The sequence below is a fragment of the Notechis scutatus genome, chromosome 8 (genome assembly GCF_049901735.1).
Source record: "Notechis scutatus isolate UNSWTSFEM ecotype Mainland chromosome 8, rNotScu1.2, whole genome shotgun sequence".
Classification (NCBI taxonomy): Eukaryota; Metazoa; Chordata; class Lepidosauria; order Squamata; family Elapidae; genus Notechis; species Notechis scutatus.
In genome coordinates, this window is record NC_142016.1 from 11,704,466 (window position 1) to 11,732,130 (window position 27,665).

The 27,665-nt window shown below is 43.7% G+C and overlaps 3 protein-coding genes across 7 annotated transcripts in view; 1 reads left to right on the forward strand and 2 right to left on the reverse strand.

Annotated features, from left to right (window-relative positions):
• The window catches only part of ZDHHC18 (zDHHC palmitoyltransferase 18), a 58,824-nt gene extending 47,120 nt beyond the window's left edge, over window positions 1-11,704 (forward strand). Inside the window, exon 10 of the mRNA XM_087970659.1 lies at window positions 10,716-11,704. The gene's annotated coding sequence lies outside the window, so the exon portion shown is untranslated. The remainder of the gene's footprint in view (window positions 1-10,715) is intronic.
• A 1,539-nt stretch (window positions 11,705-13,243) lies between these two features.
• GPN2 (GPN-loop GTPase 2) lies at window positions 13,244-18,143 on the reverse strand. 5 transcript variants are annotated; one of them, XM_026676070.2, is made up of 6 exons: window positions 18,010-18,143; window positions 17,081-17,515; window positions 16,167-16,323; window positions 15,539-15,699; window positions 14,804-14,934; window positions 13,244-14,094 (listed from the first exon to the last, which is right to left on the reverse strand). In XM_026676070.2, the coding sequence occupies exons 2-6, from the start codon at window positions 17,495-17,497 to the stop codon at window positions 14,010-14,012; spliced, it is 951 nt and encodes a 316-aa protein (XP_026531855.1). In that variant the 5' UTR covers window positions 17,498-17,515; window positions 18,010-18,143; the 3' UTR covers window positions 13,244-14,009. The 5 variants fall into 5 exon arrangements, with proteins under 5 accessions (XP_026531855.1, XP_087826803.1, XP_026531853.1 ...); XM_087970677.1 differs by having other exon boundaries at window positions 17,741-18,022; XM_026676068.2 differs by having other exon boundaries at window positions 17,615-18,016.
• Window positions 18,144-18,964: 821 nt separating this feature from the next.
• GPATCH3 (G-patch domain containing 3) lies at window positions 18,965-26,984 on the reverse strand. The gene is made up of 7 exons (XM_026676073.2): window positions 26,597-26,984; window positions 25,111-25,544; window positions 24,565-24,742; window positions 23,512-23,571; window positions 22,140-22,261; window positions 21,159-21,286; window positions 18,965-19,695 (listed from the first exon to the last, which is right to left on the reverse strand). Exons 1-7 carry the CDS (start codon window positions 26,946-26,948, stop codon window positions 19,482-19,484), a joined length of 1,488 nt encoding a protein of 495 aa, XP_026531858.1. The 5' UTR covers window positions 26,949-26,984; the 3' UTR covers window positions 18,965-19,481.
• Window positions 26,985-27,665: the final 681 nt, after the last annotated feature.

Here is a 27,665-nt window from a genome sequence, read left to right on the forward strand (position 1 = left end):
GATGCAGAGATAGCTTAATCTGATAAAAGGCAGCTTTACACGTCTTTCCCATATTTTGGAGCACCTGGGATTTGTAGGGGGTATGCACCAGCATCTATTTGGAGACTCTCCAAAGCCCCATTTGGATAATATTTATATTTGTGGGAGCTTTGGAGATTTTAAGGACAAGATAAGATGTACTAAGAGATTTTGCAGAGATTTTATTTAGTTCTTCATATCCTTACTCAGAAACTAAGAAAGAACGATCCAATTCCACCCCGCTAACAAAATAGTAAATTAGATTCTTTTAGCCAATATTTTTGTTTTCATTACAACCTAACAGACTGTTGCCTCTTTCATATTATTGGGAAAATGCCCTTCCTTTCAAGGCAAAGCTTTTCTATTCCCTTGCACTACCCCAGAAAGCTTGTATGGCTAAGCTGGCACTCAATTTTCTCTTCCCTTGGAAAACTACAGTTGCCATAATGGATGTGCATACGAATAATGGCATATTAAATGCTTCCCAGAAGTGTGTTAGTGCAGGGGTCTCCAACCTTGGCCACTTTAAGACTTGTGGACTTCAACTCCCCAGAGACTCCCAGAATTCCTTTGCTGGCTGAGGAATTCTGGGAGTTGGTCCACAAGTCTTAAAGTGGTCAAGGTTGGAGACCTCTGTATTAGTGCATTGTGTAGCTAAGGTCTTTCCTAGACTATGAAAGCGGGCTGGGGACACCTGAAACACAAGCTCGGAGAGCACCAAGGGCCCTCTGCAGTTCAACCCTGAGCTGCAAACAGTCTCTTCTAGTGTTACATCATCCGCTGGTCCAGCCTTGAATAGGAATTATGGGAGCTGAATTCCCAGATCTGGGAAGGTGTCAGAATGGGGAAAGCTACACTAGAACCCACTTATTTCTCTTTCTGTTCTTCTTGCTTCAGGATCAGTCTGTGAGATAGGAAGGGATGTGGCAACCGATGCTTTATAGGCGATGCCGGTAGAGGAAGATTGCTGATACAAATCACTGGGTGAGTGGACAGGCACAAGAGAGCCTGTAATTTGATTGGGAAAAAGGCGGGGCTGATGCAATCTGGTCCAAAGATTGGCACCGGCAGCCACCAAATTAGCATCGGTGCCATATTCATTGGCACAAATGAATTGCAATTGAGTACTGGACAGAAAGAACTGTGTGTGGTGCAGCGGGCTTCAGAGTTCCTGTATCAAATACCTTTCCATTGTAAACGTGTCAAGTGCTCTCACACCAGGGAATATCCTTAATTGCAAAGTCTCAATGGGAGTAAGATTGGTTAGATTTGGCACCTATGATCCAGGAAGGAAGTCCAACCACCGCTAGAAGCGGGATAAGGATTGGCAATGTGAACAGCCAATGCTGGTGTCCTTTACTACGAATTCAAAGAGAGATACAGAAGAGCAGGGTTTTTTGGCAATTTTAAAACACGTAGACGTCAGTTCTCAGAATTCCCCAGCCGACATGGGAAAGCTCAACCTGCAGTAGAAAAAAAAGGGAATTTAGAGTTGACTTTCAGGATATGGAAGGAAGGAATGAGCTGTTATGGGGGGGTGGGACTTGAAGAAAATATTATTTACTCTTGAGGAAAAGGGGAGTATGACGAAGAAACTGTTAGAAGAATAATTTGAGATTCCAACTCGAGATCCAGACAGCTGTGAGGAAAGAAAAAAATGTTTATTCCTAAAAACAAAGAGTTTGCCTTTAGGGGCAGCTGCAGAGAAATGGGGAACAGCAACATAGTTAAATAGGGGAATTTGTCCTGCATGTGGAAGTGTCTACATCAGGGTCTCCAACCTTGGTAACGTTAAGCCTGGAGGACTTCAACTCCCAGAATTCCCCAGCCAGCTTTGCTGGCTGGGGAATTCTGGGAGTTGAAGTCCTCCAGGATTAACGTTACCAAGGTTGGAGACCCCTGGTCTACATGCTGATTCTAGGGTGACACTTGAGTGCATGTAGGTATGTTCTTGTGTACATGCAATTCTGCTGGGAGACCTAATTTAATTAACTCTGTGTTTACAGACTTATCCTTTGATGCGTAGATTAGGTCTGGGTAACTTATTTGGGGGTTTTGAGGAAGTTTTAAGTAAAAAACTCCCCCCCCCATTTCCTATTCTCACTTTATTAACTTAGTTTCAGCTTGACTGTCAATTATCTAATGGAGACACTGGCTTTCAGTCCATTATGGAGTCTGTTCATGTTTTAAGGGAAGATGGAAACCATATAAAGAATGAAATAAATTTTGATATAAAACTTCTCCTAAAACTCAGGACAACCCCACCTTGATTATCTTTAGCCTAAGATGGGGCATAGGAAGGGGGGGAAAAATCAAACAGGCTTTCAAGACTCTGTTATTCTACCACCCTACACAAGAAAGAGCACCAGTGGTGGTATTCAGCAGGTTCTGACCAGTTCTGGAGAATCGGTAGCGGAAATTTTGAGTAGTTTGGGGAACCGGCAATTGCCACCTCTGACTGGCCCCGCCCCCATCGATTCTCCACCTCCCGAGTCCCAGCTGATCGACTGGGTCTTCTTTGGTTGCCCTGCACAGGAGAACAGAGCTGGAAAGCAGGTTAGTGGGCTGGGGAGGGAATAGGGATTTTGCAGTATCCTTCCCCTGCCATGCCCACCAAGCCACACCCACAGAACCAGTAGTAAAAATATTGAATCCCACCACTGAAGAGCACTCTAGAATCCCTTCCATGCCTGTTTCTTGATCTTGCCTATCTTGGAGGACTAGCAAACAGAACCTCAGCTCAGCCTTGAGACCAATCTTTTCATCTAGAAAGAGGGCAGAAATCGTTCAGCCGGCTGTTCCGTGACTTGGTCCTGGGGGTCCCCCCAGAACAGTTTGAAGTGTCCCACGTGAGATTCCATACCCTGTGGGACCTACTGCAAGCGAGGCAGCGTACCTGAGTTGGAAGAGAGCGAGTGCAGACTTGCATTCTGCTTCCAACCAGGCAAGGAGGCATCCTGGCACTGTGAGGTCTTGGGAAAGCAACCAAACCCGGCCCAGACAATTAGGTTGCATGGCTGCAGGCAGCAGTGATGGGAGTGGAAGGTGGGGATCACACACTGCCTTTCCTCCGGTCAAGAATCCTGTGGAGAATCAGGAAGGCAGTTTTGTTTTCCTCTGCAATTTCTCCACATTTCACTGAAGCTTCAGAAAACCATCCTTATTTCCACCCAGACTCTCCTTTGGCTTCCAGGGAACGGCAGCTTCCCCTCTCCATACTTCACTAAGCGCCAGGTGTGCCACAGCCTATGTTCCTTGGCAAACATTTCAAAGTGCAGCGCAGACTCATCCTGACTTTTGACATTTTTCCCCCCCAATGGAGGCTCCCCTTATGCTTTCCCAGCCTGAGCAACCCTTGGTACTTGTCCCAGCCCTTAGTTCTGCTTTACAACAGCTCTTTGAAATTGCTCTGGCCAAGAGATTCACCCTAAAAGCCCGCAGAAGAGCCAGAAGCGGGAACAGGGTGTGCTTGGGGGCCTAATTTGCAGGTTCCTGGCAGCGGAACACAGGAGACAGCAGCCCCGGGGGGGGGGTTTGAGCAGCAACAGAGCCTGCCCAAGATGAAGATTGCTCCCTTTCCCCCTTGATTTCTTCTGAACAAATTTTCTGCTGTGACAACAAAACGAAAGAACCGACTTCCAGGCCATCTTTATCTGCTCCCACCTGTTGGGAAGCTGCATGTCTGAGGAGCAACTGCAGAGATTTATTTATTTGTTTTAAATGGGCGTTTATGTCTAATCCCTGATTTCTCATTTTGGCAAAATTGTTGTGGTAGAACCAGTGTGGGTAATCAGCAAGCCAGAATCGCTATCTCTTGGGAAAATCAGGAGCTGCCTTAATGCTGGTTTGAGCGGAGCTGTTTCACTGGTCCCGGGCAAGGAAGGACGTTTCCCGTCTGTCAGAGGCACCAAGGATCACGTCTTGGTCTTTCAGATGTCTGCAGGGAAGTTGAAGCTAGTAAAGGAGCACCTGGCAACAATTCTTCTCCACCTGGTTGGGATGGGGGACTTTTTCCTGCTATGTAACTGAGCGAGGCCCTTTCCTGAAGTCGAGGACAGCGTTTTTATTTGTGAATGATGCATGACTTGTGGTAGGACTCCCATTGCATGTATTCATGTCCTGTTATGTGGGCTCCAGAAAATGAAGGCCATTTATGGCACAGCTTTGGAGGAGCCGAAGCAAATATCCCTATCTAGCATGTGGCTAATAGGGGGCGGAAAAGTGGATTTAGGAGAGTAGGGCTAGAAGATTTCCTATAAATCAGATACATTGGATGTCAGCGTAGATTTAGATGTTGCTCATGAAGCATGCAGGAGACTCTCTGGATCTGTCCAGGGTTTGAGATCCATCATCCTTAACTGACGTGCCCAAAACCACCGTCCTCTTTGCTTGGGTATCCCTGAAGATGCTCACACTTGTTCCTTCTTTCTTGCCAACACTCCCAGTCACAATCACACCCTAATTGGAAAAATGACCTCAGTGCTCGCTCCAGATTGCTGAGGTGTCTCTTTAGTGATGTAAGTGCAGGGAGACTTTTGGCATTTTTCTGAAACTGACTCTCCTGGGAGTACACCACCCTTGGTCTCTCTTTGTCTGGTGTTGTAATGTCGTGGGAGGCAGGGCTGCTCAAGCCTAAACCTGCTCACCCTGTTTGCAACACTCGAGGCACAGCGCACCCTACTCTCCATCCTGGGATTGTCATTGGGCCTCAAAACTTAGTCACGACTTAACCCATTAGGTCCTCTGCTTTCAGAGGGAATTCCAACCCTGCTAGTGGAATCTGAACGGATGAGTGAAGCCATCTTGACAACTTTCACTCATCTGTATTGTCGGATCTGATGCTTATTAGGAACTATCCAGTTGCTAGGTTAGTGTTCCGTCTTCTCAGCCGAGGTAAAGTTTCCCCTAAAGGCAATGCAGCCATGAACTAAGAGAGTGAAGGCAGGGCTATGGATGGGGTGGTCGAATTAAGTCCTAGAATGGTTCTCACAGGGGGGGTCTGCAAAGGTTTGAAGAAACGTTATGGTTTCAATCTTGAGTTAGGTCTTGGTGGTCCCTGGCCATGATCCATGGCCACAAAAGTTTGTGGTGAAGAAAAGGTACAGAACTACTGTCCTGGACTTCGAAATGACTTAAGACAGTGGCCCCCAACCTCCTGGGCCACTGAGCCACGGTAGTGCAGTGGTTAGAGTGCAATACTGCAGGCTACTTCTGCTGACTGCTGGCTGCCTGCAGTTTGGCAGTTCGAATCCCACCAGGTTCAAGGTTGACTCATCCTTCCATCCTTCTGAGATGGATAAAATGAGGACCCAAAATTGTTGTGGGCAATATGCTGACTCTGTAAACTGCTTAGAGAGGGCTGTAAAGCACTATAAAGCGGTATATAAGTCTTAAGTGCTATTGCTATTTTGGGCACCAGGGACTGGTTCCACGGAGAAAAAAATGTCCGCAGACTGGAGGAGGTGTGGTTTTGCATGCTGCCTGCATACCACGGATGGAACAGTTGCTCTCATGCCCTGGCTTGGTGCTGGTTCACAGACTATGGGCTGGTGACCCTTAAGATACTCAAGTTAATTTTGCTTCTTGAAACCTCTGCACTTCCACTCCAAGTCCTGCTGTCATGACACCTATAAGAAAATGTAAAAACTGTCCATTCTTCATTCACAAATTGTGATGGCATTTCTCCTGATAAGGAGACCCTGAAAAACAGGGATAGGAGATTAAATAGATTAGCCACAAGCTAATCACAACCCATGCTTGGTACCTACGCTTATGGTGGCAGCTAAATCAGAGCGCTTTTGGACTATAAAAGCATTATGGAAACAGGACTGTTTGGTCAGTGATATTTCAAGGAGGATTGAGGATTTAGTTTAACCAATTATATTCATCTCATACTTTCAGGTTGGTATTAATTTATCCATATATCATTTGGTTTGGCATGATTAATCTTTAATAAATGAACAGTTAGTAGGAATGGGCAAAGCTACATCAATACTGTGAAGAGGGAGGACTATTCCCCCTGCTGTACTGCTAATAGTCCTCCTTATCCCATGTGCTATTTGCACTTTTCGGCCCTTGCACTAGGACTGCGTTTATTTCTGTTAAATCAGTGTATTTATGCTACACTGAATATGCTTGAGTTTGTGGTTTCTATGATTTCTCAGTGTGGTCCACACTGATGTTATTTGCCCTAAGCAATTCAGCTGTCTCGAAATGGCCCTTGAGTGGAGGAAGTTTTCAGTCACAAAAAAGCCCCGGACCCTCCACCAGTCTCTCTCTTCTGGCATACTGCCTTCTTTTCAAAACAGGAGAGACCACTTTAAGTAAAAGTGTACTTCCCCTCCAACAAAAAGAAAGGAAAAAAAGGCCAATATGTACATCAAATTGAAGTGCACAGGAACAGTATAACACAGTGATCCCCAACCTTTTTGACGCCGCGCCCGGCACCGGCATCAGCTGGGCGCGCGCCCTGCACCGGCATCAGCTGGGCGCTGCGGCTCGGCATTGGCATAGCTGGCGCCGCCATCTTTTGATGAAAAGTGCTTCCGGTGACCACCGAGCATGCGTTTCATCAAAAAGATGGCGGCGCCATGCTCGGTGAGCTTTTCCGGTAGAAATGGCTCTACCCGAAAAGCTCATCGAGGTGTGCGCCGCCACCTTTTTTGATGAAAACGTGCTTCGGTGAGCTTTACCCGAAAAGCTCACCGGAAGCACTTTTTCATGAAAAAAAGATGGCGGCGCCCAGCAAACCAGCGGACCGGTAGGACTTGTTCCACGGACCGGTACCGGTCCACGGACCGGTGGTTGGGGACCCCTGGTATAACAGATGGGCTCAGAAGTGCATTTGAAAATGCTCCCCCAAATGGAAGTACTGTAAAGAAGATTAACCAGAATTCCTAGCTGTCATGACTTCTCTCAGGATTTGAGAAACATCAAGAGTGTCTCCCAGGGTTGGTTTGTGTCAAAAAAAAGTCACCCACCCACAGAAATCTCACAGGTGGCTCTTGGTCCTGCAGAAATTTTTGAAGACTGAAAGGTTTTGCAGACCCTCACTGTGCCTATCCTTTTTTAGTCATTTTGTGTTCTTTTGTGTTTTGGTGGTTCACCACTTTAAATGCAGACCATACCCATAGCTGCCATGTGCAGATCTTTAATTTATTGCACGTGAATTTATTGCAGTGTTTATTGCAGTGCAAATAGCACATGGGATAAGAAGGACTAGAGGCCTTTCTAGCTGGGGAACTTGTAAGCCGAGACTCCCAAAAGTGCTTTTTTCAATTCTTAGTAAGACCACGCCTAGAGGACTGCATCCAGTTTTGTTCACCACATTATAAAAAAGATGTTCAGACTCTAGAAAAAGTGCAGAGAAGAGCAACCAGGGTGATATGGGGACTGGAGGCTAAAACATACAAAGAATGGTTACAGGAACTGGGCCTGGCTAGTCTAGTGAAGAGAAGGACCAGGGGAGACAGGAGAGCAGTCTTCCAATATTTGAGGGGCTGCCACAGGGAGAAAGGGGTCAAGCTATTTTCTAAAGCACCCGAAGGCCAGACAAGGAATAATGGACGGAAAGTGAACAAAGAGAAATTCAGCCTAGAAATAAGGAGGAATTTTCTGACAGTGAGAACAATCAACCCGTGGAACAGAAGTTGCCCTCGGAAGTTGTGGGAGCGCCATCACTGGAGGCTTTCAGAAGAGATTGGACTGCCATTTGTCAGAAATGGTGTAGGGTCTCTCGCTTGGGTGGGGGGGGGTTAGACTAGATGACCTATAAGGTCCCTTCCAACCCTGATTATCTGTTATCAAGAGGCAACTGGACTTTCTGGTTTTTCTTTGAAGATGTTTCGCTTCTCATCCAAGAAGCTTCTTCAGCTCTTTTTCAGAGATTCTTCTTCAGAGCTGAAGAAGCTTCTTGGATGAGAAGTGAAATGTCTTCAAAAAAAAACCCAGAAAGTCCAGTTGCCTCTTGGGACAACCATGACTTGGATGACTGAAAATCTACATAGACACTTGTAAGCTGAGAGCACTTTCCTTTTTAAAGAAGCGATATACAGGCAGCCCTCAACTTACAACAGTTCGTTTAGTGACCGTTCCAAGTTACAATGGCATTGAAAAGGTGACTGATGAGCGCTTTTCACCATTACGGCTTTTCCAGCACCCGTATGATCGTGTGATCAAAATTCAGATGCTTGGCGATTGGTTCGTATATTATGATGCCTGCAGTGTCTCAGAGTCACATGATCCCCTTTTGCCACTTTCTGACAAGCAAAGTCAGTGGGGAAGCCAGATTCACTTAACGACTGGGTTACTAACTTATCAACTGCAGTGATTCACTTAGCAACTGAGGCAAGAAAGGTCGTAAAAGGGGGGAAAACTCACTTAACAAATGTTTTACTTAACGACATACATTTTGGGCTCAACTGTGGTCGTAAGTCGAGGAGTACCTCTATACGTTTACACGGCTGCCAAGCTAAGAGACTTTGAAGAGTTGGCAAGGAGTAGTGTGGGGTTGACTTGCCAAATGTTGAGAAAGAAAAGTTTGGGGCAGCCCCACAGCAGCACATCCAGGTTGCCAATCCAGAAGCTCAAAACGAGCTCTGTTGCTCCTTTTTCCTGAGAAAAAGACTGTAGGGAGATTTGCACTTGGCCTCGCAGGAAAAGCCATTACTCAGCAGTTTGGGCAGGGTGGAGGAATGGGGTGGGGGGGGTGTTCTTGTCCCACAAGCCACCGAGCAGCTGCAGCTTTGCTAACACAGCTGTTTGTGCCAAGAGCTGCCTGCGTGGATTGGGTGGAGAAGGAGGGCTGGGGAAGGGAAGATTGGAGCAGGTGTGTCTGGAGGATGGAGCTCCACCTTGTCTGAGAAACTTCCCATCAGGGTAACAGCCATGGGTGCCTTTGAAAGTCTCACCAACACCCATATCCCATTCCCAAGACGTTCCAGGTGTGTTTCTGATCCACCCAGTAGAAGTTAACTGGCAGATCCCACCCTGGCGGTCAAGGCTAATATTTGTGGAGGGTTTCTTAAGGCAATAATCATTTTCCTTGCAGTTTTCGGTTCAGGGGAGAATTACGTGGCCTTATTTGGAATTGTTTCTCGGCGCTTTCATATGATAATAGTTGTGGAACTCAACACTTTCTTGCCCCAAAGCCACTAATTATGCATCATGCAAAACACATGACTAACCGTGACGTGTTAAAGAGAATGAGAGGCATCAAAAGGCATGGAACTAGTCTTTTGTGCAGTGATAGGTTTCCCGATTAGTAATGGCTGGTCTTGCGCTTGCTAAAAGGTAAAGAAAAAAATAGCATCAAAAGCGAAGCTAGGGAGGAACCTCTAAAAGGGTGGAACTGTGAGATGTTAAGAGCTTCCAGTGCCAAGATAAGTATTACAATTAATCTGTTTCTGGGTGTTGGATCTTAGAAACCTGTTCCGTGCACCCAAATTGTCCATATCTAAATCTCCTGCATTCAGCACCCTTTTGTTACCTGCAGGTTCTCTAGCCAAGGAGAAACACGGGGGATTTCCCCCTCTCTCCATAGCCCCCGAGTCATAGCCGGCTTCCCTCGAGATGACCCAGGAAATGTCTGCCTTCAGAAACAGTTAAAATTCTGTTCACCCACCTAAGTCGTACCTTCTTTTTGCTGCTGGGTGGAACGTGCCTTGACTTTGCCAGTAGCCTGCTGGTGCCTTGCCCACCCCAGCTGCAACCTGAACCCAGTGCTTGCCCTGCAGGCTGCAACAGAACATGATGGGTGTGAAAAAAGAAAAGAAAAAGAAAGCAGCCCAGGGCCTCAGACCTACTAGAGCTCAGCCTTGCCCCACCTCACTGCTGAGGCTGGCAGAGCGGCAGCTGTGAGATGGGCCTGCCTTACTGGTCAGCCAGGTGCTTTGCAAGGAAACATATGTGTCCCCTGAGACAAAGGTGCAAAGCTCACCCATGGGAGAGTGGCAGGCAAGAGGAGGCAATCAATGGCAGCGTTTTCAGGAGCCTGGATAGGAAAGGTGAGCTGAAGGCTCTCCTGTCCTTCTAGGCAGCACCCAGGATGAGGGTCCATCTCTCTGCTAAGGATGCCTCAGGTATTTAAGGGCTGCCACACTTCAGTAGGCATCCATAGCCAAGGGTGGCCTATTATGGAGATCTTTATAATCATGTCCGTGACAGGAACCTGGGTGTTGGATCTTAGAAACCCTTTAAAGCAGGGGTCTCCAACCTTGGCAACTTTAAGACTTGTGGACTTCAACTCCCAGAGTTCCTCAGCCAGCTTTGCTGGCTGAGGAACTCTGGGAGTTGAAGTCCACAAGTCTTAAAGTTGCCAAGGTTGGAGACCCCTGCTTTAAAGGTCTTTGGCTTTGGGATAAGCACACCATCTAAGATCATGCCAGAAACTATGCAAGATATCAGGCCTGTCAGAGGGTCAGTTCAGCCAATAGGCCCAGAACATCAATGCTGGGTAGTGCTGAGAAGAGAAAAAAATCCCACACTGACACCCTGAGACAACTTCTTGCCTTGATTCTCATTCTCTCTCTCCCCCCTCCCTCTTTTTCTCTCCCTTCCCCTCCCTCCCTCCCTTTCTCCCTCCCCCTCCCACTCTCTCTCTCTCTCCCCATCTCCCCCTCTGTCTCCCTCGCCCTCCCTCTCTCTCCCCCTTCCCTCCCTCCCTCTTTCTTTCTCCCTCCCCCTCCCTCCATATTCAGGGTAACTCACAATAACACGGAGACTGTGGGAACAAGCTTAAGGCCATCTTTGTCCACCGTCAAAGAAGAGACACCCAGTCACATCTTGCCTATTTCTTGCATTAAGAGCAACCCCTTGCAGCTCCGATGAAACAGTCCCTCGTGGGAAAGTGCAGTGCAGAAGAACCGTTTTAGTTGCCCTGCTGATGCATCAGCAGCACCCCATGGTGGCAATTTGGGGAAAAAACGATCAGCTCTACTTTCTCTTGCCTGGTGGCCAATTTTAGCCATCATCTTAAGCCCCAGATTCCTTGTACAGATCTGAGATCTCTCCTAGAAGCATAGGAGACACACAGCACACAGCCTCAGAAAGCGAAGCTGTCCAAGCTGGAAAGCAAAGCAAATATTTTAGTGGATCACAGCCACTCTCCTTAGCAGCACAGAGCAAGAATACTGGGATTGACCTGTCAAAAGAACATACCGCAATTTCATCTATTTCTTTGCTCAGTGACATTCATTCCACACTTCTTTCTAGTGAGACACAAAACTTTCTTCTTCCGCATCTGTTATTTTCCAGTCTTCCCAACCAAGTACATTCAATGTCTAGATTCTAGGCATTAAAGCCTGGGCATAATCAAATTGAGAAAGGTTGCTGAATGTGCTAGAATATTCTTGCGGTTTTGATGGACAACTGCAGGAACAAAGTTCTCAGCAGAGGAGTGCCATCCTGTAAATCTAAGACCTAGATGTAACTCCGTCATAATTGCCTATGAGTTTATTGCATTTCATCATAGATTTATCTGATTTCATCTTTGTTTTCCTGCTTGGTCACCATACCTTTCATCATGAAAAACTGTTCTGTGTGCAGGTAAATTCTAGGTAAAAATCAGTTATCCTTATGGAGCATCTTCCTTTGCTTGTGAGCATAAACAAAAAAATATTTGTCATCTCTGTCATAAAATGCACCTTGCATTGCTGAGCTGGTAAATATATCTCCTGAGACATTTCTATCCTTACTGAAATGTTTTGCTGTTTCTTGCCAGCCAAATAGGTTTCTTCCTAGTGATTATCCATTCATTTTCCAAAATGGTGTATCTTCCTGATGGGCCAGTGACTTGGACTATAGATCCATAACTTTTAGCTGGCGTTGGGGCCCTCAGTCATTGTTGCTGATCCCTACCTCAAGTGCTAGAATTCTAGACACCTTCACCACCTACCCACCTTCCTTTGAACATCTTTCAAAAGAGATATGAAGCCCGGAGGGAGGAATTATATTAAGGAACTCAGTGAGGTTTGGATCTTTTAAAAAAATCCACCGTAAAAATATCTGATTCGTTATCTAGAATGCAAGCAATTTAAATTCCCTTCCCAAGAGCTGTGTACCGATTTTCATAAGCTATAGTTGCACAAACAAGACATAACAACAGGTGTTTCTTCCTTCTATCAATTTGGTATAAATTACATGCAGTTCTATCCTTTAAGCTTCTTCACTGCAATGATAGAATGCTTGTTTCATTATTTAAAAGTATAGTGTTTCCATTATATTCTTTCTTTTATAACTCTATTTGAGCTTGATATTTGTAATTTTCCTCTCCACATCTGTTAGCATACCTGTCTCCTTAAATGGCACTTCATATATGTACAGGTGTGGAATAATTACCCAGTTTGTGCTTTAATAACATTTGTTAACCTTTAAAGAATGGCATACTGTAGGAGTTAAGTACCCTACCAAGAAAACTTACAAATGTTTTAGAGATATTTTATTCAGAAATAAATGGCAAGAGAAGAACAGACATGGTGATACACAAAGTATGCTTCATGGGAAGAAAGTAATTCAAATGAAGTTATTTTCTTTTTCTTGTAAAATGAGAATCTAGGGAGGTTCAATGACAGTGAAGGATCTGAGATGGATTATAATAGTACTTCTTCACATCAGTGCAAAAAATCAATGGGCCTTAACAATGACACCAATTCAGGTTTTAAAACAGGTTATACAAATCCAGTAGAGTGAAAGCTTCGAATTCTACATGTGCAGGAAGAAGTTATTGCACCCATACCAATGTGGACTTTTTAAATGAATGTTTTTCAAACTTGGGACATTTTGATGTGTGGACTTCAACTCTCTATCGGTATGGCACTAACATGGCACTATCTTGGAAAGCTAATGCCTTGATTTTGCCAGTAGCTCTTGACTTCCAAGTTTCTACTAACTTGGAAAACATGGCAGCAACCATGGGTATTTGATGTTTTTGGCCTGATTCAGTCTGGCTGTTTTATACTGCAGTCCTAAAAAAATCTGCAAATACTGGTTTTCTCTTCTACCCCATTTATTGCAGAGGGGGAAGTCCCACTGCTCCAAGCTTGTCTGTCTATATAAAGCAGGGGTGTCCAACCTTGGCAACTTTAAGACTTGTGGACTTCAACTCCCAGAATTCCTCAGCCAGCTTTGCTGGCTGAGGAATTCTGGGAGTTGAAGTCCACAAGTCTTAAAGTTGCCAAGGTTGGACACCCTGATATAAAGTATCATACAAATGCACCAAAGTTGGAAAAAGAAGGTTCAAAAACTTCTTTATTTAGCATTCCTCTCTCCAAAATCCAAAATCTTTGGCAGCATCCAAAAAAAAAAGCCCCAAAAGTTACCCTTCTCAACAACATCCAGATCTCATGCTTTTCCTCAGCATCACAATCCAAAGCAGCCAGAAGCAGGTCAGACCACCAAACAGATCACGAAGGAAGAGATCTGACAGAACACAGCAGCCTTTCCCAACGGTTCCCTTTGAGATGATGGCCACAGAATATCATTAGCAAGAGCGCGCCCCCCCCCCCCCCCCCAAACATTTGGAAGGCTCCCAGTTGTGGAATGGTAGCAGAGAGAATTCTCAAAAGCTTCTCAGTGAAATAAAGCAGGATAATGCTCTGAAGGAGACACATTTGTAGGCCAGAGGTCTCCAAACTTGGCAACTTTAAGACTTGTGGACTTCAACTCCCAGAATTCCTCAGCCAGCTATGCTTCTTAAAGTTGCCAAGTCTTCTGGGGACCCCTGTTCTAAGGCAACAATTTTGCTAGCACTGAACGGTCATCTCTGACAACTACCAGGTGCCAAATCGTATCACCTTGCCAGCTGCTCTTTGGTCATCAACCGTACAAGTTTCTTATCAGAAACATCTGGCTCCTCATTACACCAGAATTCGAAGGAACTCAGTGATGGTGGCCTGTTCATTCCTGCACCGAGCCTGGGGAATCCCTCAGAGGGAGCACCGCTCCCTGATGCTCTTCCTGAGAGACCACTTTGGACCCTCCTTCAGTGGCTGCTGTTAACTGGCATGTTCCACGTCTAAAGTTTCCTGCTCCACCGTTTTCTCCTCTGGCTGCACATACTTCTCCTGGACTGCCAGGGTGCTGATGAGAGAGAGTTAAGGAGAAAGGAAGTCCAAAAGCATTAAGAAAGCCAAACTGGGCCCATCTGCTTCAGTTGACTGGCAGGAGAAACATCTGCATATACAGGTGGTCCTCGATTTACAATTCATTAGGGACAGTTCAAAGTTACAATGGCCCTGAAAAAAATGACTTGTGATGATTTTTCACACTTATGACCATTGCAGCATCTCCAGGTTCATGTGGCCTTGGCAATTGAGTCGTATTATATTGACAGTTGCAGAGTGTCCTGGGGTTGTATGATCGTCTTTTTGTGACCTGACACGTAAAATCAATGAGGAAGTCAGATTCATTTAACAACTGTGTGACTAACTTAACAACTGCAGTGATTCACTTAACAACTGGGTCAAGAAAGGTTCTAAAATGGGGCAAAATTCACTCAACAAATGTTTTATTTAGCAACAGGAATTTTACGCTCAATTGTTGTCGTAAATCGAGGGCTCCTTGCACTACCCAAAATGGGGGATGGGATAAAAAGGAGCAAAAGTGGCAAAAATAACTTGGCAGGGCAGGGCAGGGTGTACAGCCTACCAGATAATCCTCCCATTGCTACCTTGCTACCACGGGTCTAAAATGCCCTTTAAATGACACCATCGTGATAAGCAGATTTCCCCAACCTCTGCATTTCCTAAGGCAAAGAGGTACCAGGAAGGACACAGAGCCAAAAGGATACGATGTAAATTGAAAATCAGCTCCCATTGCTGCCGACATCAAGACGTTGAGGTTTCTGTGCTCAGAGTCCCCAAAACAGTAACCATTGGCTTTGTCCACTGCCTGCATCACACACCGCATGCTCTCCTTGTCCTGAAACAAGGAACCATAAGAAACATGTCACGCCCAAATTGATTTCTCTGCCATATTTCATCCTGTTACTCACCGGCTTGATTACTGGCAGGCAAGTCCCAGCAACAGATTAACTTTTTTTTTAATAAAATGAATCCTCTGAGCAATCTTACTTTCAAATCTGAAAGTTTTCTTTAGGAAGAACAGATTGCAAAAGATGTACAGACATGCAATCACATTGCCATGAGATTATAGTTATCAAATGCTAGAATAAACAAAGAATCAGCCAGGAGTTTATAGTATCATTCTATTAACTTCAAACTATTCTTCATTCCTTAAACATCCATAACAGCATTTATTTAGTCAGGTGCACACCTGCTGGGCACACACCTTTTCAACTGTTTTGACCAGTTGTGAGGTACTGTCCTCACAACTGGTTAGTTTCAGAATTAAGTTATCTGTGTGTCTTGTTTTACCTCTTAATTTCATTCCCTCTGCACTAACAAATGCATGCCACACTTGTCTCAAGCATAGTAGTTTGCAGCTCAAGTGTAGGTAAAAATGGTAGAAGGAAGTTGATGGGCACTACCAAAGCTTCATCTATTATTCTCTTTGACTTGCTTACCTGGACATTGAGAGGAACAAAAGAGACCAAACTGTAGTCTTCAATCACTCCCACCAGCTTCTTGTTCAGGCGTTGGTAGTTCCTGAAGAATGGATCTGAGGCCAAGTGGTCCACTAAGTAGGACAGATCAAGAACCTCTGTGTAATAATCTAGATTAAATGCTGTAAGGCAAGTGAAAGGGGAAAGAAATCTTTAGTAAATTCAGAGGGAGAGACAATTTGGTGTAGTGGTTTAAGGCTAGTTCCTACCTTGGGTATAAAGTCAACTGGGTAATTTTGGGCTAATCAATTTTCTTTTAGCCCTAGGAAGGAGACAATGGCAAACCACTTCTGAAAAACCTTGTCAAGAAAACTGTAGGGACTTGTCCAGGCAATCTTTGAGAATAGTTAGCCCTGCTTTCAAAACAGGTATATTTCTGCTATAAAGATTTGACTTAGACTGCAATAGTAATTTATCTAGGCAGTTGCCTGACTGACAAGATCTTCCACAGCAACCACCCAACTATAAATGAATTATGGCTACCCTCAGCTGACTCAAGTGGATTACATACACCTGATCTGATGTGTAATGGGGCCTTAGTAATTACTTCAATGAGTCTCACAGTTCTCTTAGGATTGACTGCTCTCACCTAACTTCCCATACTGCTCAATAAGGTCCATTTTGGAGAGGATGTTGATGTGGGGCAACTCCACGTGCAGCATTGTGGCAAGGGAAGTGCAGAGAACAGAGATGAATTTGCCAGGATCGGTGCAGTAATGAGAATCTACCAGATGAACAGCAGCCAACTACAAAGAACAAACAATAGGATTGAGAAATTAGCATGCCGTCTGGAAAATGCTGGGAGTTGAAGTCCACACGTTAAAAGTTGCTACGGTTAAGAAATTCTGGTTTAATATATGCAGACAAGTCACCTATACAATAAACGAGACTAGTCAGGAATGGGAATAGAAAGTAGTTGTCTTTCAGATGACCCTGAACTAAAAGTACTCATTTTATACTGTTCACACCATGGCTTAACAAAAATAGGAGAGCTATGGGTACAAACCTTACATTACACCTCCTACTAAGAGATGTAAGTTTCTAGTAGTATTTTAACAATATTTTGATGTAAAGTGGGAATAAAGTTTAAAGAAGATTTTCAAATCGAAACTGAGGTGTAGAACGCCAAAGACTCTGGACTCTGGTGATACCACAAACATTAGACGTATCAATAGCATTATCAGTGTACAATAGAGATTAACAGTTAAATACAGGCTAGCAAATCTGCCTTCAGGTTTCTCTTTCTTTTTGCTGCCATCTAGTGATTATTTGGATTTTTAAAGTCCAGATCAGCTGTAGTTGAATACATCTTCTTTTCAAGCTCATGCAATTTCTACCAAACATCATAAACACATAAAATGCACCATACAGCTTCACGGTTTTGTCACTGGGAACTAGTTTGAAAAGGCAGCTGTTATCACATATAGTCGCTGTGAATTGGGACAGACTGAGGATGAGGTTTGGCCTTCAGGAATGATCTCGCTTCCTCCGAACCAAACATACCCTGAAATTCCACTTAGCAAGTTGAGCAAAGATGTTTCTCAATGAATTATGATGGGTGCAGAGCTCCACTTGTCCGGGGCAATCAAACAAGAAGTAATGTCCTTTCAGTTGGTCCAGTTTCTCCTGCAGCCAGTCAAAATTCGCCTCTAGGTACTCCATGCAGTAGATTAAGCCACCGTTGGGGCCAAGTTTCAAATTCTCCATCACATCAGCCAAGGTGATCAGTTCAGAGATATCTACAGCACACTGGAACGGAATCCCTTCATTCGCTGGGTCCAGGTTCACCACAGCTACCTTGCGCCCAATTGCAGAGAGGAATTCCTGCATGCCATGACAATAGGTGGTTTTCCCGGAGCCGGGAGGCCCAATCACTACCTGACCGAAGGCCACGGATGGCTGCTTGTCGCTTTTCGACATGCTGCAGGTTTCTTGCTCCTAAAAACAGACAACCAGAAAGAATTAAGACCAGTAGGCAGGGATGAGCCTACACTGCTTATACCTGTTGCTATCCACATTAAATAAAGCAATTCGTACCATGCACAACAAACACAGTTGTATGATAAACTCATATTATTTACATTCCCACATTACGAAACCTTGTGCAAAAAAAAAAAAGGGGGGGGGGGGAGTGGATCGGAGAGAGCCGGGAAGGGCAAGAACCTCTCGGTCCCTTTTTTGCAGAGGAGGAAACCACCTTCTAGGCCACCCTTAGGCTCAATGCGCCGCGCCGGGCTGGGAAGAAGAAAAGCGGGACTCGCTGCAACCGGGGAAACGCCACGCCATGCAGACCGGAGGCGGGAGATGCAAAAGCCCTCCCGGTCCCTCCGGTATAGAGATAGGAGCGGAGCACACGATGCCTCCGACAGTCCTCCTCCGTCAGCAGACCCGTCTGACCACCGTTTAGGATCCTAACGTCCCATAGGATTCACCTGGGATTTCGCTACTGGGTCCTTCTACCGGCCGCTTTCACTCATTGCGCTGGGAGATGATCTCCAGGCGTGAAGGAGCGTTTGTCTACACTTTCTTTCGTCTACAGTACAAACGCAAAAGCTGGCGCTCTATCTCGGGCTATCTCGATGGTAAGTGGCATTTAACCAGGCAGGAAACGGAAAGCGTCATGTAGTTATTGTATAACTATAGGCGAACGACCGGCGCCCCCTGCAGGATGGGACGTGCCAAGGAATGGACACTATCGTTTTTGGTTGTTCGCTAAGCCTAGGGGTGGCCAAGGGAATAGCAACGAGCAGAAAGAAGGAATGCAGTAATAAAAACGAAGGAAGGACAAGTTGAAGATACTGCATGAGCAAGTCACAAAACAAATAAGTATGCTGGGAGTTTGCCACAAGCAATAATGGTTAAAATAGTGTTTCTCAAAGTCTTTGTTGACTTTAACATGGGCAGATCAATTGGTTGGAGAATTCTGGATGTTGATGTCCTCCCATTTTAAAGTCACCCAAGTTGGAAAAAAAATGGTCCAAATAATTAAATTTCAATTCTAGTAATCATTTCCTATCAATTTTGTTTGTGGTTAGGTTGCTGGTTTTCTATGCTTTAATGTGATGTAATTAACTGTAAAGTAGCCGGACCCTTTGGCTATACCTGCCCCTGCCCATGGAACATTAATCAAAAATTAGAAATCAAATGTAAATAAGTGTACACCATGTGTCCAATATAATTGTATTGCTTTCATTTTGAAGGCATTGTTTTCAATTTATGTGTATGTAGGGGGTGCATGCCTATGCACTTTCAAAGCCCTATACTGGTTTGGCCCTCAACAACAGTCCCAGTTTCTCATGTGGCCTCTTGGGAAAATTAATTGCCCACCCCTGGGCTAGAGAGAGATATTGTAAAAACAGCATTGGTAAGTAAAGACATAGAAACAACCTGTATCCATTTGATTTTACTTCTGTGTTGTGTCTTTTAAAATTTTGCTGGTCATTGACCAAATAAACATTGCTATTAATTAACTATTATTAACTGCATTATGTTCAATCTTGTTGATCAAGTTTACTCCTCTTTTAGTCAGAGTATAACCATTGCTCTTTAATTACACTATATGCTAGGCCAAACACCCTTCACTGCAAAAAAGGCGTATGCAGGACACCCCTTAATTCAAGGATGAAAATGCAAGATTTCATATAGACTGATTACAGTGTAGAGTGTGAACTGTAGACATGCAGAGGTGGGATCAGCAATTACTCTTCAATTAATTTTATAGTAAAGAACCAAGAAGCAGAACCAGGTAATTTTTCTTTTAATATAAATAATTAAAACTTGCCCTGGCTTTCCTATAACACATATTTTGTTTGATAATATACAGTAATAATAAAAATTGTATATAAAAAATTGATCACTGAAAAAGCTGACACAATCTGAAAGTCCTTCCTTCTTGGCTAGTCCTTCATGGAGAACTGGAATTCTTCTGAACGCCATGCCTGGCATGGACAAAAGGCACCTCCTGCCGGTACTTCATACTGATTGGCAGCTGACACCGAAGAAGCTGATCTTCTGTGTCCACAGGATGAGGGTCATCGTAGATGGTAGAAATGAGGCCGTAGCTGTCCCTACGTGGATTCTTGGGCTTGGTAAAAGTCTGGAGTTTCTCACCATGATACCTAAAGAAGAGCAGAGAATGAGTCGGTCTTCAGAGACAAAACAGAGATATTCTGCTTTCAGCTCTGTACAATATAAAAAGTATATTAGAGGGGGAAATTCCCAAATCTAGCAAATAAAACAATACAATTGATGCAATCCTTTTGTCATCCTCATGAGTATTTTCTAAGGCCCCTGTTCTGAAATCTGGCAGAAGCATTTTTGCTTATTAGCATACATATATGTTTGGTGTGTGAATATTTGCAGAAACTGATGTGAAAAGAGAAGGATATTTGTTGTAAGTTTCAGTTAGGTATATTTGGGAGAGAAGAAAAAATATTCTATTTGTTGCATTTAATGACTCGTACAAACCAAATTTACAAACACTACAAGAGTGATTAAAAAGTCCATGGAAATAGCCATTCCAAAATATTAAAACATCTTTGGTACCCACCGCTAAAACATCCACAAAAAGAAAGAAAAAAAGCCAACAATAAAACATTCACAGTATAAAGACTTTCACCCTAACAGCACATACTAAACTATGACATCTGAATCACATGGACAACAAAGACAACCAAAGGGACAGTCCTCCATCCAAAGTCTTGTAGAATAGTTTGGGATTAACAATCTTCCAGAAAGCCTGCAGTGTGCCGGCCAATCCAGTATCATAAAGCGAGTTATTCCACATTGTTGGGATCATAATGGAGAAACAGCATCTTCAGCTTCCTTCACTTTACAGTAGTGAGGAGTCCCTCCCTGGGAGGCTTTCCTTCCTGGCCAGTCCTTCATGGAGCTGGAGAAGGAGGACCTGCAGATACCGTGATGCCAAGCCATCCAGGGTTTTATAGGTCAACTTTCTATTCATCTTTTAGTTTGTATTCATTTTCATATTTACTGAAATTACTCTATATATAAAAAGAAAAGTCTTCCCTTAACACAAAGGGTCCCCAAACGTGGCAACTTTAAGACTTGTGGACTTCAACTCCCAGAATTCTATGCTGGCTGGAGAATTCTGGGAGCTGAAGTCCACAAGTCTTAAAGTTGCCAAGTTTGGAGACCTCTGCCTTAACATATTGGGAGCATTATCATTTCTAGACCTTGTAAAAAATACTCATTTTTAGGATGCTTCCAATACTGACTGCAGAGTCTGTACAGAAAGCCACAGTGAAACTAATTATATGTTTCCCTCATTTTACAGTTGGCATGGAACTGAGGGTTTATGTCAGTTTATTCTTATAAACAGCTTTTAGTGCAAGAAAATTATCCCTCGGATATTCTGATCTCCAATTTTGCATCTTACCCAGACAGCAACACTGTAGATGCTACAAGATTTCTCCAGAATGCCAGGTTGTTTCATGTGTTTTTTATATTTTAAACACAATCCTGAGACTTGAGGCCACCAGCCCATTCACACATGCAGAGCTGGTTCTTTATACGGAAGCCCTTAGCTGCACTTACTTTGAAAGAGACCCACATCACTTACCCCAAACCTCGCTTGCATCGGGGATTCCGTCCCTCATTGTCCAAGGCTTCAGCCATTCCTGAACTGCTGCTTCCCAAGCCAAGACCTTCACTCCAGCCCTGTCTTTCCATCACTTTTCGGCCAATGCCCTGGCACAGAAAGAAAACCAGTTCTAAAGCAACAAAGCACTGATGCCAGAATAAAGAGAGGAACCAGGTTTTTAATTAAAGAAACAGTGGCATCATAAGCATACAGGCAGTTCTCAACTTACAACCACAATTGAGCCCAAAATTTCCATTGCTAACCAAAGCAGTTAAGTAAATTTTGCTCCATTTTATGAAGACCCTTGTTAAGCAAATCATTGCGATTGTTAAGTGAACAATGTGGTCACTGAGCCTATCTGGCTTTTCCCATTGAGTTTGCTTGTCAGAAACCAGCTTGGGAAGGCTACAAATGGTAATCAGATGACCCCGGGACTGTCAACTGTCATAAATACAGGCCAGCTGCCAGGTGCCCAAATTCTGATTTTGTGACCACGGGGATGCTGCAGTGGTTGTAAGTGTGAAAACCAGTCATAAGTCACTTTTCTTCATTGCTGTTGTGATTTCAAATGTCACCAAACGAATGGTTTTATGTTAAGCCATTAGTTTGATTCAACATAGCTGGGAGGCTTTAGCATCACATGACATTGTCCTTGCCTCTTGTGCTATAATCATACATTTCATTAACATCTGCAGCAAAATTGTTCTCAACTAATGGCTTCCCAAGATTTGCTCTATTTTATTTCAGACAAGTAGTTTGAGGGGGTCCTTGGTGCTCTCTGAACTTGTTTTCTTGCAGGCGTTTATAACATCATCAGTTTCATTTCTTAGTTTGGGTAATGAAACATCTACAAGAAAACAACCACGCCCAGAGAGCACCAAGGACCCTTCATTTCAACCCTGAGCTACAAATATTTTCCTTTATTGGTAACAAGTAATATATTCCAACTTCAGTTCTTACCTTGGTATATTTTTCAAAGTTCCCAATGCGTTGACCCAGGATAGACCCATCTTCTAAACCATCCCGAAGTCTCTGTTCAAACCGCATCTGTACCAAATCTTTAGCATCCTTGTCACCACCATCTAGAACAAATGGAAATCCCACATAAATTTTCTGCCACAAGAAAAGAGAAGGGAGCTTTGTCTACATACAGGGCATATGAATACAGAAGGCCAAAGTGCTTCTGGTGAAATGAGACCAGGCAGAAGAGCAAAAAAAATGTCTTTGGACTTTGGACAGTTAGTGAAGTAGGTATCAGTCAAGAGAAAGGGAGCTTTAAATGCTCAGCACGTGAGTTCCAAGGATGGATTTCTAAAAACAGCTGCTAAAAGTTCTTTTTACCAATCCTGTTTTGCTGGCTGAAATGGCTTCTGTTTAATTAGGGCTGATTTTACATTCAGTGCCTTAAGAAATGGATTGACAGCATGAGACAGGATAGTTTAAAAGGAAATGAGATGGAACAAACTAGTTCTGTTGATAGTCAGGAACAGACAAACCGAAGCAGATGGAATTTTAAAGTTACATGCTACTGCAAGTGCATATGTGGGATGATGAAAAAGCAACCAGGTAGAAACAATAGAAGGGCACTTAACCTATATTACAAAGACTTGCAATCATTTGAAATTTAGCCATATATATAGTCCTCAGTTACCCCAATTGGGGCCATCAATTCCATTGCTAAGTGACACAGTCATTAAACAAGATATCAAGGGATATCTTCATAGTTTCACTGTTGGCTTCTCAACTGACTCTATTTGTTGAAAGCCAGCAGTGAAGCATGCAAATAGCAATAGCACTTACTTATATACCGCTTAATAATGCTTTACAGCCCTCTCTAAGCGGTTTACAGAGCCAGCCTATTTCCCCCCCTCAACAATCTGAGTCCTCATTTTACTGACCTCAGAAGGATGGAAGGCTGAGTCAACCTTGAGCCACACAGGATTAAACTGCTGACAGTCAGCAGAATTAACCTGCAGTACTGCATTCTAACCACTACACCACCATGGCTCTGGGGATCATGTGACTGCAAGATGCTGCAACAATCATAAGTGTGAGGACTGGTTATAAAGTTACCTTTTCAGCACCATTGTAACTTCAAACGGTTGCTAAATAGGGCAGTCTTTAAGCAAGGATTTCCTGTAGCCTGGCATTGAAAAACAAAGTAACTTTCATATTTTCAGTTTTGAACTGTGTTTGAAAGAATGCCAGGACAAGATGACTGTGCAGTAGTATCTCACCCTGCCAGGAGAGCAAGTCCGATTCTTGCTAAACCGAAGCTTCCAGTTACACTGGAATGCAGATTCTATCTATTCCTGTCAACACAGATCAATACCTTTGTCATAGTAGATACTCATGTCGACATCCCAATCATCGGCTGTCTGTTCATCAAAATCTGTCAAAACAAAAGTTCTGTGTGAGGAAAGTATATGCAACACATTGCCACCACTCTTCCTGTGTTACAGTCACCATGCTTTACAATATCCAAGTGCTTTATAAACGCTGCATGTATCAAAGTAAAGCCAGATTTTATATCCTGTCTTGTTCATAGCTTTTTATAAAATGGGAACATAAAAAGGATATCCTCTCTTCTATGAACTTGCCCTGCACCAATAATATTTATTGAGTCTTTGCTCTAATTGCCCTAATTCTATCCTAATCTTTGGGGAGGAGGCAAGGAAGAAGAGGAGAAGGATAGAACTGAACTTAGAATAACTTTATTGTCACTTTGAATGTACACTAATCGGCCACGCATTAAAGTGAACTTTTGTTGCATATAACTCTCAAAGGGTCACCACCTCCAATATACACTACATAAACATGACAAAATAAATACAAAATTTTGCATATACCCACATATATTATTATACGACAGAGAAACAACACAGTCTAGTCCGGATGTATATATGTACATGCTGAGAAAAACAAATGTTGCAAGTTTACCAGATGGATGGCATAGGGAACAAAGCTGTTACAGAATCTGGTAGTCCTGCTACAAATACTTCTAAACCTCCTCCCAGAGGGGAGCAACAGAAACAGACCGTAAAGTGGTGTGTGGGGTCTCTAACAATGCTTTGAGCTCTAATCACATAGCACTTATAAGCAGTATCCTGAATAACAGGAAGCAAACTTTCTATCTGAGGCATTGCTGCCAAACAGTGATGCAGTTTGTTAAAATGTTCTCAATTGTGAAATAAAGAACGATGTATGAATGCATGCCAGCAACTAATCCTCTTTTGATATTTGTATATACTTCAGGCATCAGCATTTCTATATGTTTCATTCATGAGAAAGGGCCAAGTATTTACAAACAGGATACAAAAGCTATCATTGAAAAAAGCATCTAGACTCTAGTAGCAACACAGAATTAAGATCTCTATTAACCTACCTGCTCCCTCTTCTTGCCAATATTGTGCATCTGTGTAGAAGACCAACCCGGAGCCTCCTTTCTCCCACTTTAGCTCAATTTCCTCCTCATACAAACGTTCCTTTGTGCGTTCCTGGCTGGTGACATCTTCATGCAAGGCCTCATGCCGTTCCCATTCTTCACATCTATCATCATCCTCCTGTAGCAGAAGTCAGGTGATCAGGAACAGAATGACACAGCTAAGATTTGGCTCCCACCATCTGAATTGACATTCCCCTTAGATTTTTTCAACTTTTAGCTATGTATTTTGTGAAAATAAAGGATCTTAAAGTACACAACTTTGAATACATACCATTAAATTATCTTAGGCAGTCCTGAGAATGCAAAAAAAAAAAATCTCAGGCCAAAGGCCAGAAACACATTGCAGTTGCTTAGGCTAATCAGTTCCTTTTCTAGCTTGTACACATTAATAATGTTCTGCCCCCCCCCCCCAAAAGAAATAAACTAACTTTAACGAGGTAACATATATAATAGCTGCGTGTTTGACAATTAGAAGAAACTACTTACGCAATCCAGTTCAGAGTCATCTGTTTCTTTCTTTTCTGGATCTTCATGGTCTCTCTCTTCTGTATCATCATCTTGGTTTACTAATTCTACACTTGGCAAGTGGTCTCCTTCTGTTATTTCTTCTCCCGTAGCTGTGTAAACTCGCGCCTCTTCTACAATAATATCAGTTCCTTCATATGAAAATGGTACATTCCCATACCTGCGAGATGAGCCAGATTTAGGGAACTGTAACTGCAGTTTTTTAATTACCCGGCTGGGCATTCGGCAAGTTCTGATAAGCTCTAAGAAGACTCGCAACGGAGTTCCCACATTTCCATAAGGCATTACAGCGGGAGGATTTAGTTCAGGGAGTCGTTCAAAATCATCCTGAGTAAAAGTTTCACTTGAGATGGCATGGAGCTCCTTTTTGTTTTTATAACAAATTAAACCGGTCTCTGTGAATATACACATAAATATACAGATAAGAAAGCTAGTATAGCAACAGTTTGCATTCTTTAGGGCTCCTGGATATAGGCTGTAAAAAACCGAAGATGACAGCTGTCTTCAAGCTTTTTCAGGCCATATTTAACAGCCCTAGTATTTATTGTTTGCACACTGCTCCCACGTAGTGCTTAAATTCTATTTGTTTGTTTAGCTTCTATAGCTGCCCATTACTATATACATGACTGAACAGTTCACAAAGTTAACACAAAAAATAACAAAAACTCTCCCTCCCCAAACACTCATACAAAAACATTCAAACACATTACAAACACTAAAACTATTAAAACCATAAAGATAATTTTCAAGGGTGTCATCCAATTTACTAACAATGTAATCATCTAGCAGGCTGCACATCACCATTGCTGGATCCCCAACCATGACAGCGAAGTCAAGCTTTCAGGCCCTTTGTGAAGGCCAGAAGAGTCAGGGCAATGATGCACTCCAGATAATGATGCACTCTCTTCCTGGGTACCATCAGGTGACGTTCCTTAATAGATGGGAGCCATATCCTGTGAGATATGACGGGATAGCAGATATAACCAAGGAGAGACTCCTTAAATCAACGGTCTTCAAACTTGGCAAGTTTAAGATTCGTGGACTTCAACTCCCAAAATTCCTGAGCTAACATGACTGGAGGAGGAATTCTGGGAGTTGAAGTCCACAAGTCTTAAACTTGCCAAGTTTGAAGACCCCTGCCTTAAATCCTCTTCCTACTCCTTTTTTCTAGACCAGTGGTTCCTAAACATTGTCAGCACACTTCCCTTTAGTGTAATAATGTGCACATCTCCCATAAAAACCCAATCCCGAACTGACACAAACCAACGCTGAAAACAATATTAAAAAGCTCTGCAAAAAGTGGATTATTAACTAAAAGCTTTGCACATCTTCCCACCTCGCAGTTTGTTCTAGACGCAAAAAGGAGAAACGATGACACGAAACACGGTTCTGATGCGACATTTGTCGCAGAACCCAGGACGGGCATCCCTTCGGTCTCTTTTAATACCTCTGTCTGGGGAAATCCGGACTCTCCGTATGATGCACCGCCCAGGCAGCGTCTCCCCCTGCGCGTCGATCCACCGTTTGCCTGAATACATGCGAACCAAGCGGAGAGACCACCCGGACTTCACCGCCACCAGGCAGCAGCAGGTCCGCCCTCCTGGCTTTGAAGGGCCGCCCAGCTGCTCCTCCCGCTCAGGGCGATGCCGGTAATGGAAGCAAAGGAAGCCGCCGGCTTCGATGAACTGGCTGAAGTAGGAGCGCAGATCGGCGGAGCGAAGCTGGGCTGGAACGCAGCTCACCAGGCAGTAGCGGTCGCCGCGCTCCGGGGAGGAAGAAGCCGGAGCTACGTCCGCCATCTTACGTCCGCCTGGGATGCGTCACGTGACCTCGCGCGGGACCGGCTTCGCGACGCGGATTGATAGCGTCACCAACTGAACGGAAATGGGCACTATGTCTTGGCCATAGAGATAAGATCAAGGCCAACGGACAGAAAAATCCACAGGGGAAAAAATACAACTGTTATGTTGTGGTTTTTTTGGTTGAAAACATACTTCTGGCTTACAGAAAACTCGAGCTTTTAGTTCCTTTGAGTTTGTGACGCTCAATAAACCAGGCTTTTCTTACAGAAATGTCAGAGGGTGGAATTCAGAGATGGGGAAGTAGTCAATTAGCAGCTGAATTTAAACTAGTGTTATTCAACTTCAGCAACCCTTACTAGCTGGGAATTCTGAGAGTTGAATTTATCTTAAATTTGCTGAATTGAGAAACACTGATTTAGACAACATGTTTGCTATACGTAGTTTCCTTGAATAACATATATTATTAAATGCACTGCAGTTTCTGGACCGAGAGATGTATTACTTGGCCAGTAAGACGCTCAGGCTCTGACCTCTTCTGGACAAGGTCTGCATTCCTATTGGTTATTGTGCAAAACTGGAGGCAGCATCTGGGCAGGAGAAGGTGTCCCTTTGCATTACAGGGACTCAGGGACTCCTTCTGTTACCTTGTACACACATTTCTGCAAAGTAGCTACTTCCTGGATGAGTGTTGCAATTATTCAGGCAAGCAATACT

Excerpts from the sequence above, each read along its gene's own strand:
- GPN2 (XM_026676068.2), bottom strand. Across the intron at positions 15,700-16,166 it reads TGAGCAGTATGGGAAGTTAG|CATTTAATCTAGATTATTAC; the intron begins GTGAGAGCAGTC and ends CTTGCCTTACAG. Across the intron at positions 14,935-15,538 it reads TTGTTCCTCTCAATGTCCAG|GACAAGGAGAGCATGCGGTG; the intron begins GTAAGCAAGTCA and ends TCCTTGTTTCAG.
- GPATCH3 (XM_026676073.2), bottom strand. The coding sequence starts at position 26,948 with ATGGCGGACGTAGCTCCGGCTTCTTCCTCCCCGGAGCGCGGCGACCGC. Across the intron at positions 25,545-26,596 it reads CCGGATTTCCCCAGACAGAG|AGACCGGTTTAATTTGTTAT; the intron begins GTATTAAAAGAG and ends GTATATTCACAG. Across the intron at positions 23,572-24,564 it reads TTGGCAAGAAGAGGGAGCAG|ATTTTGATGAACAGACAGCC; the intron begins GTAGGTTAATAG and ends TTGTTTTGACAG.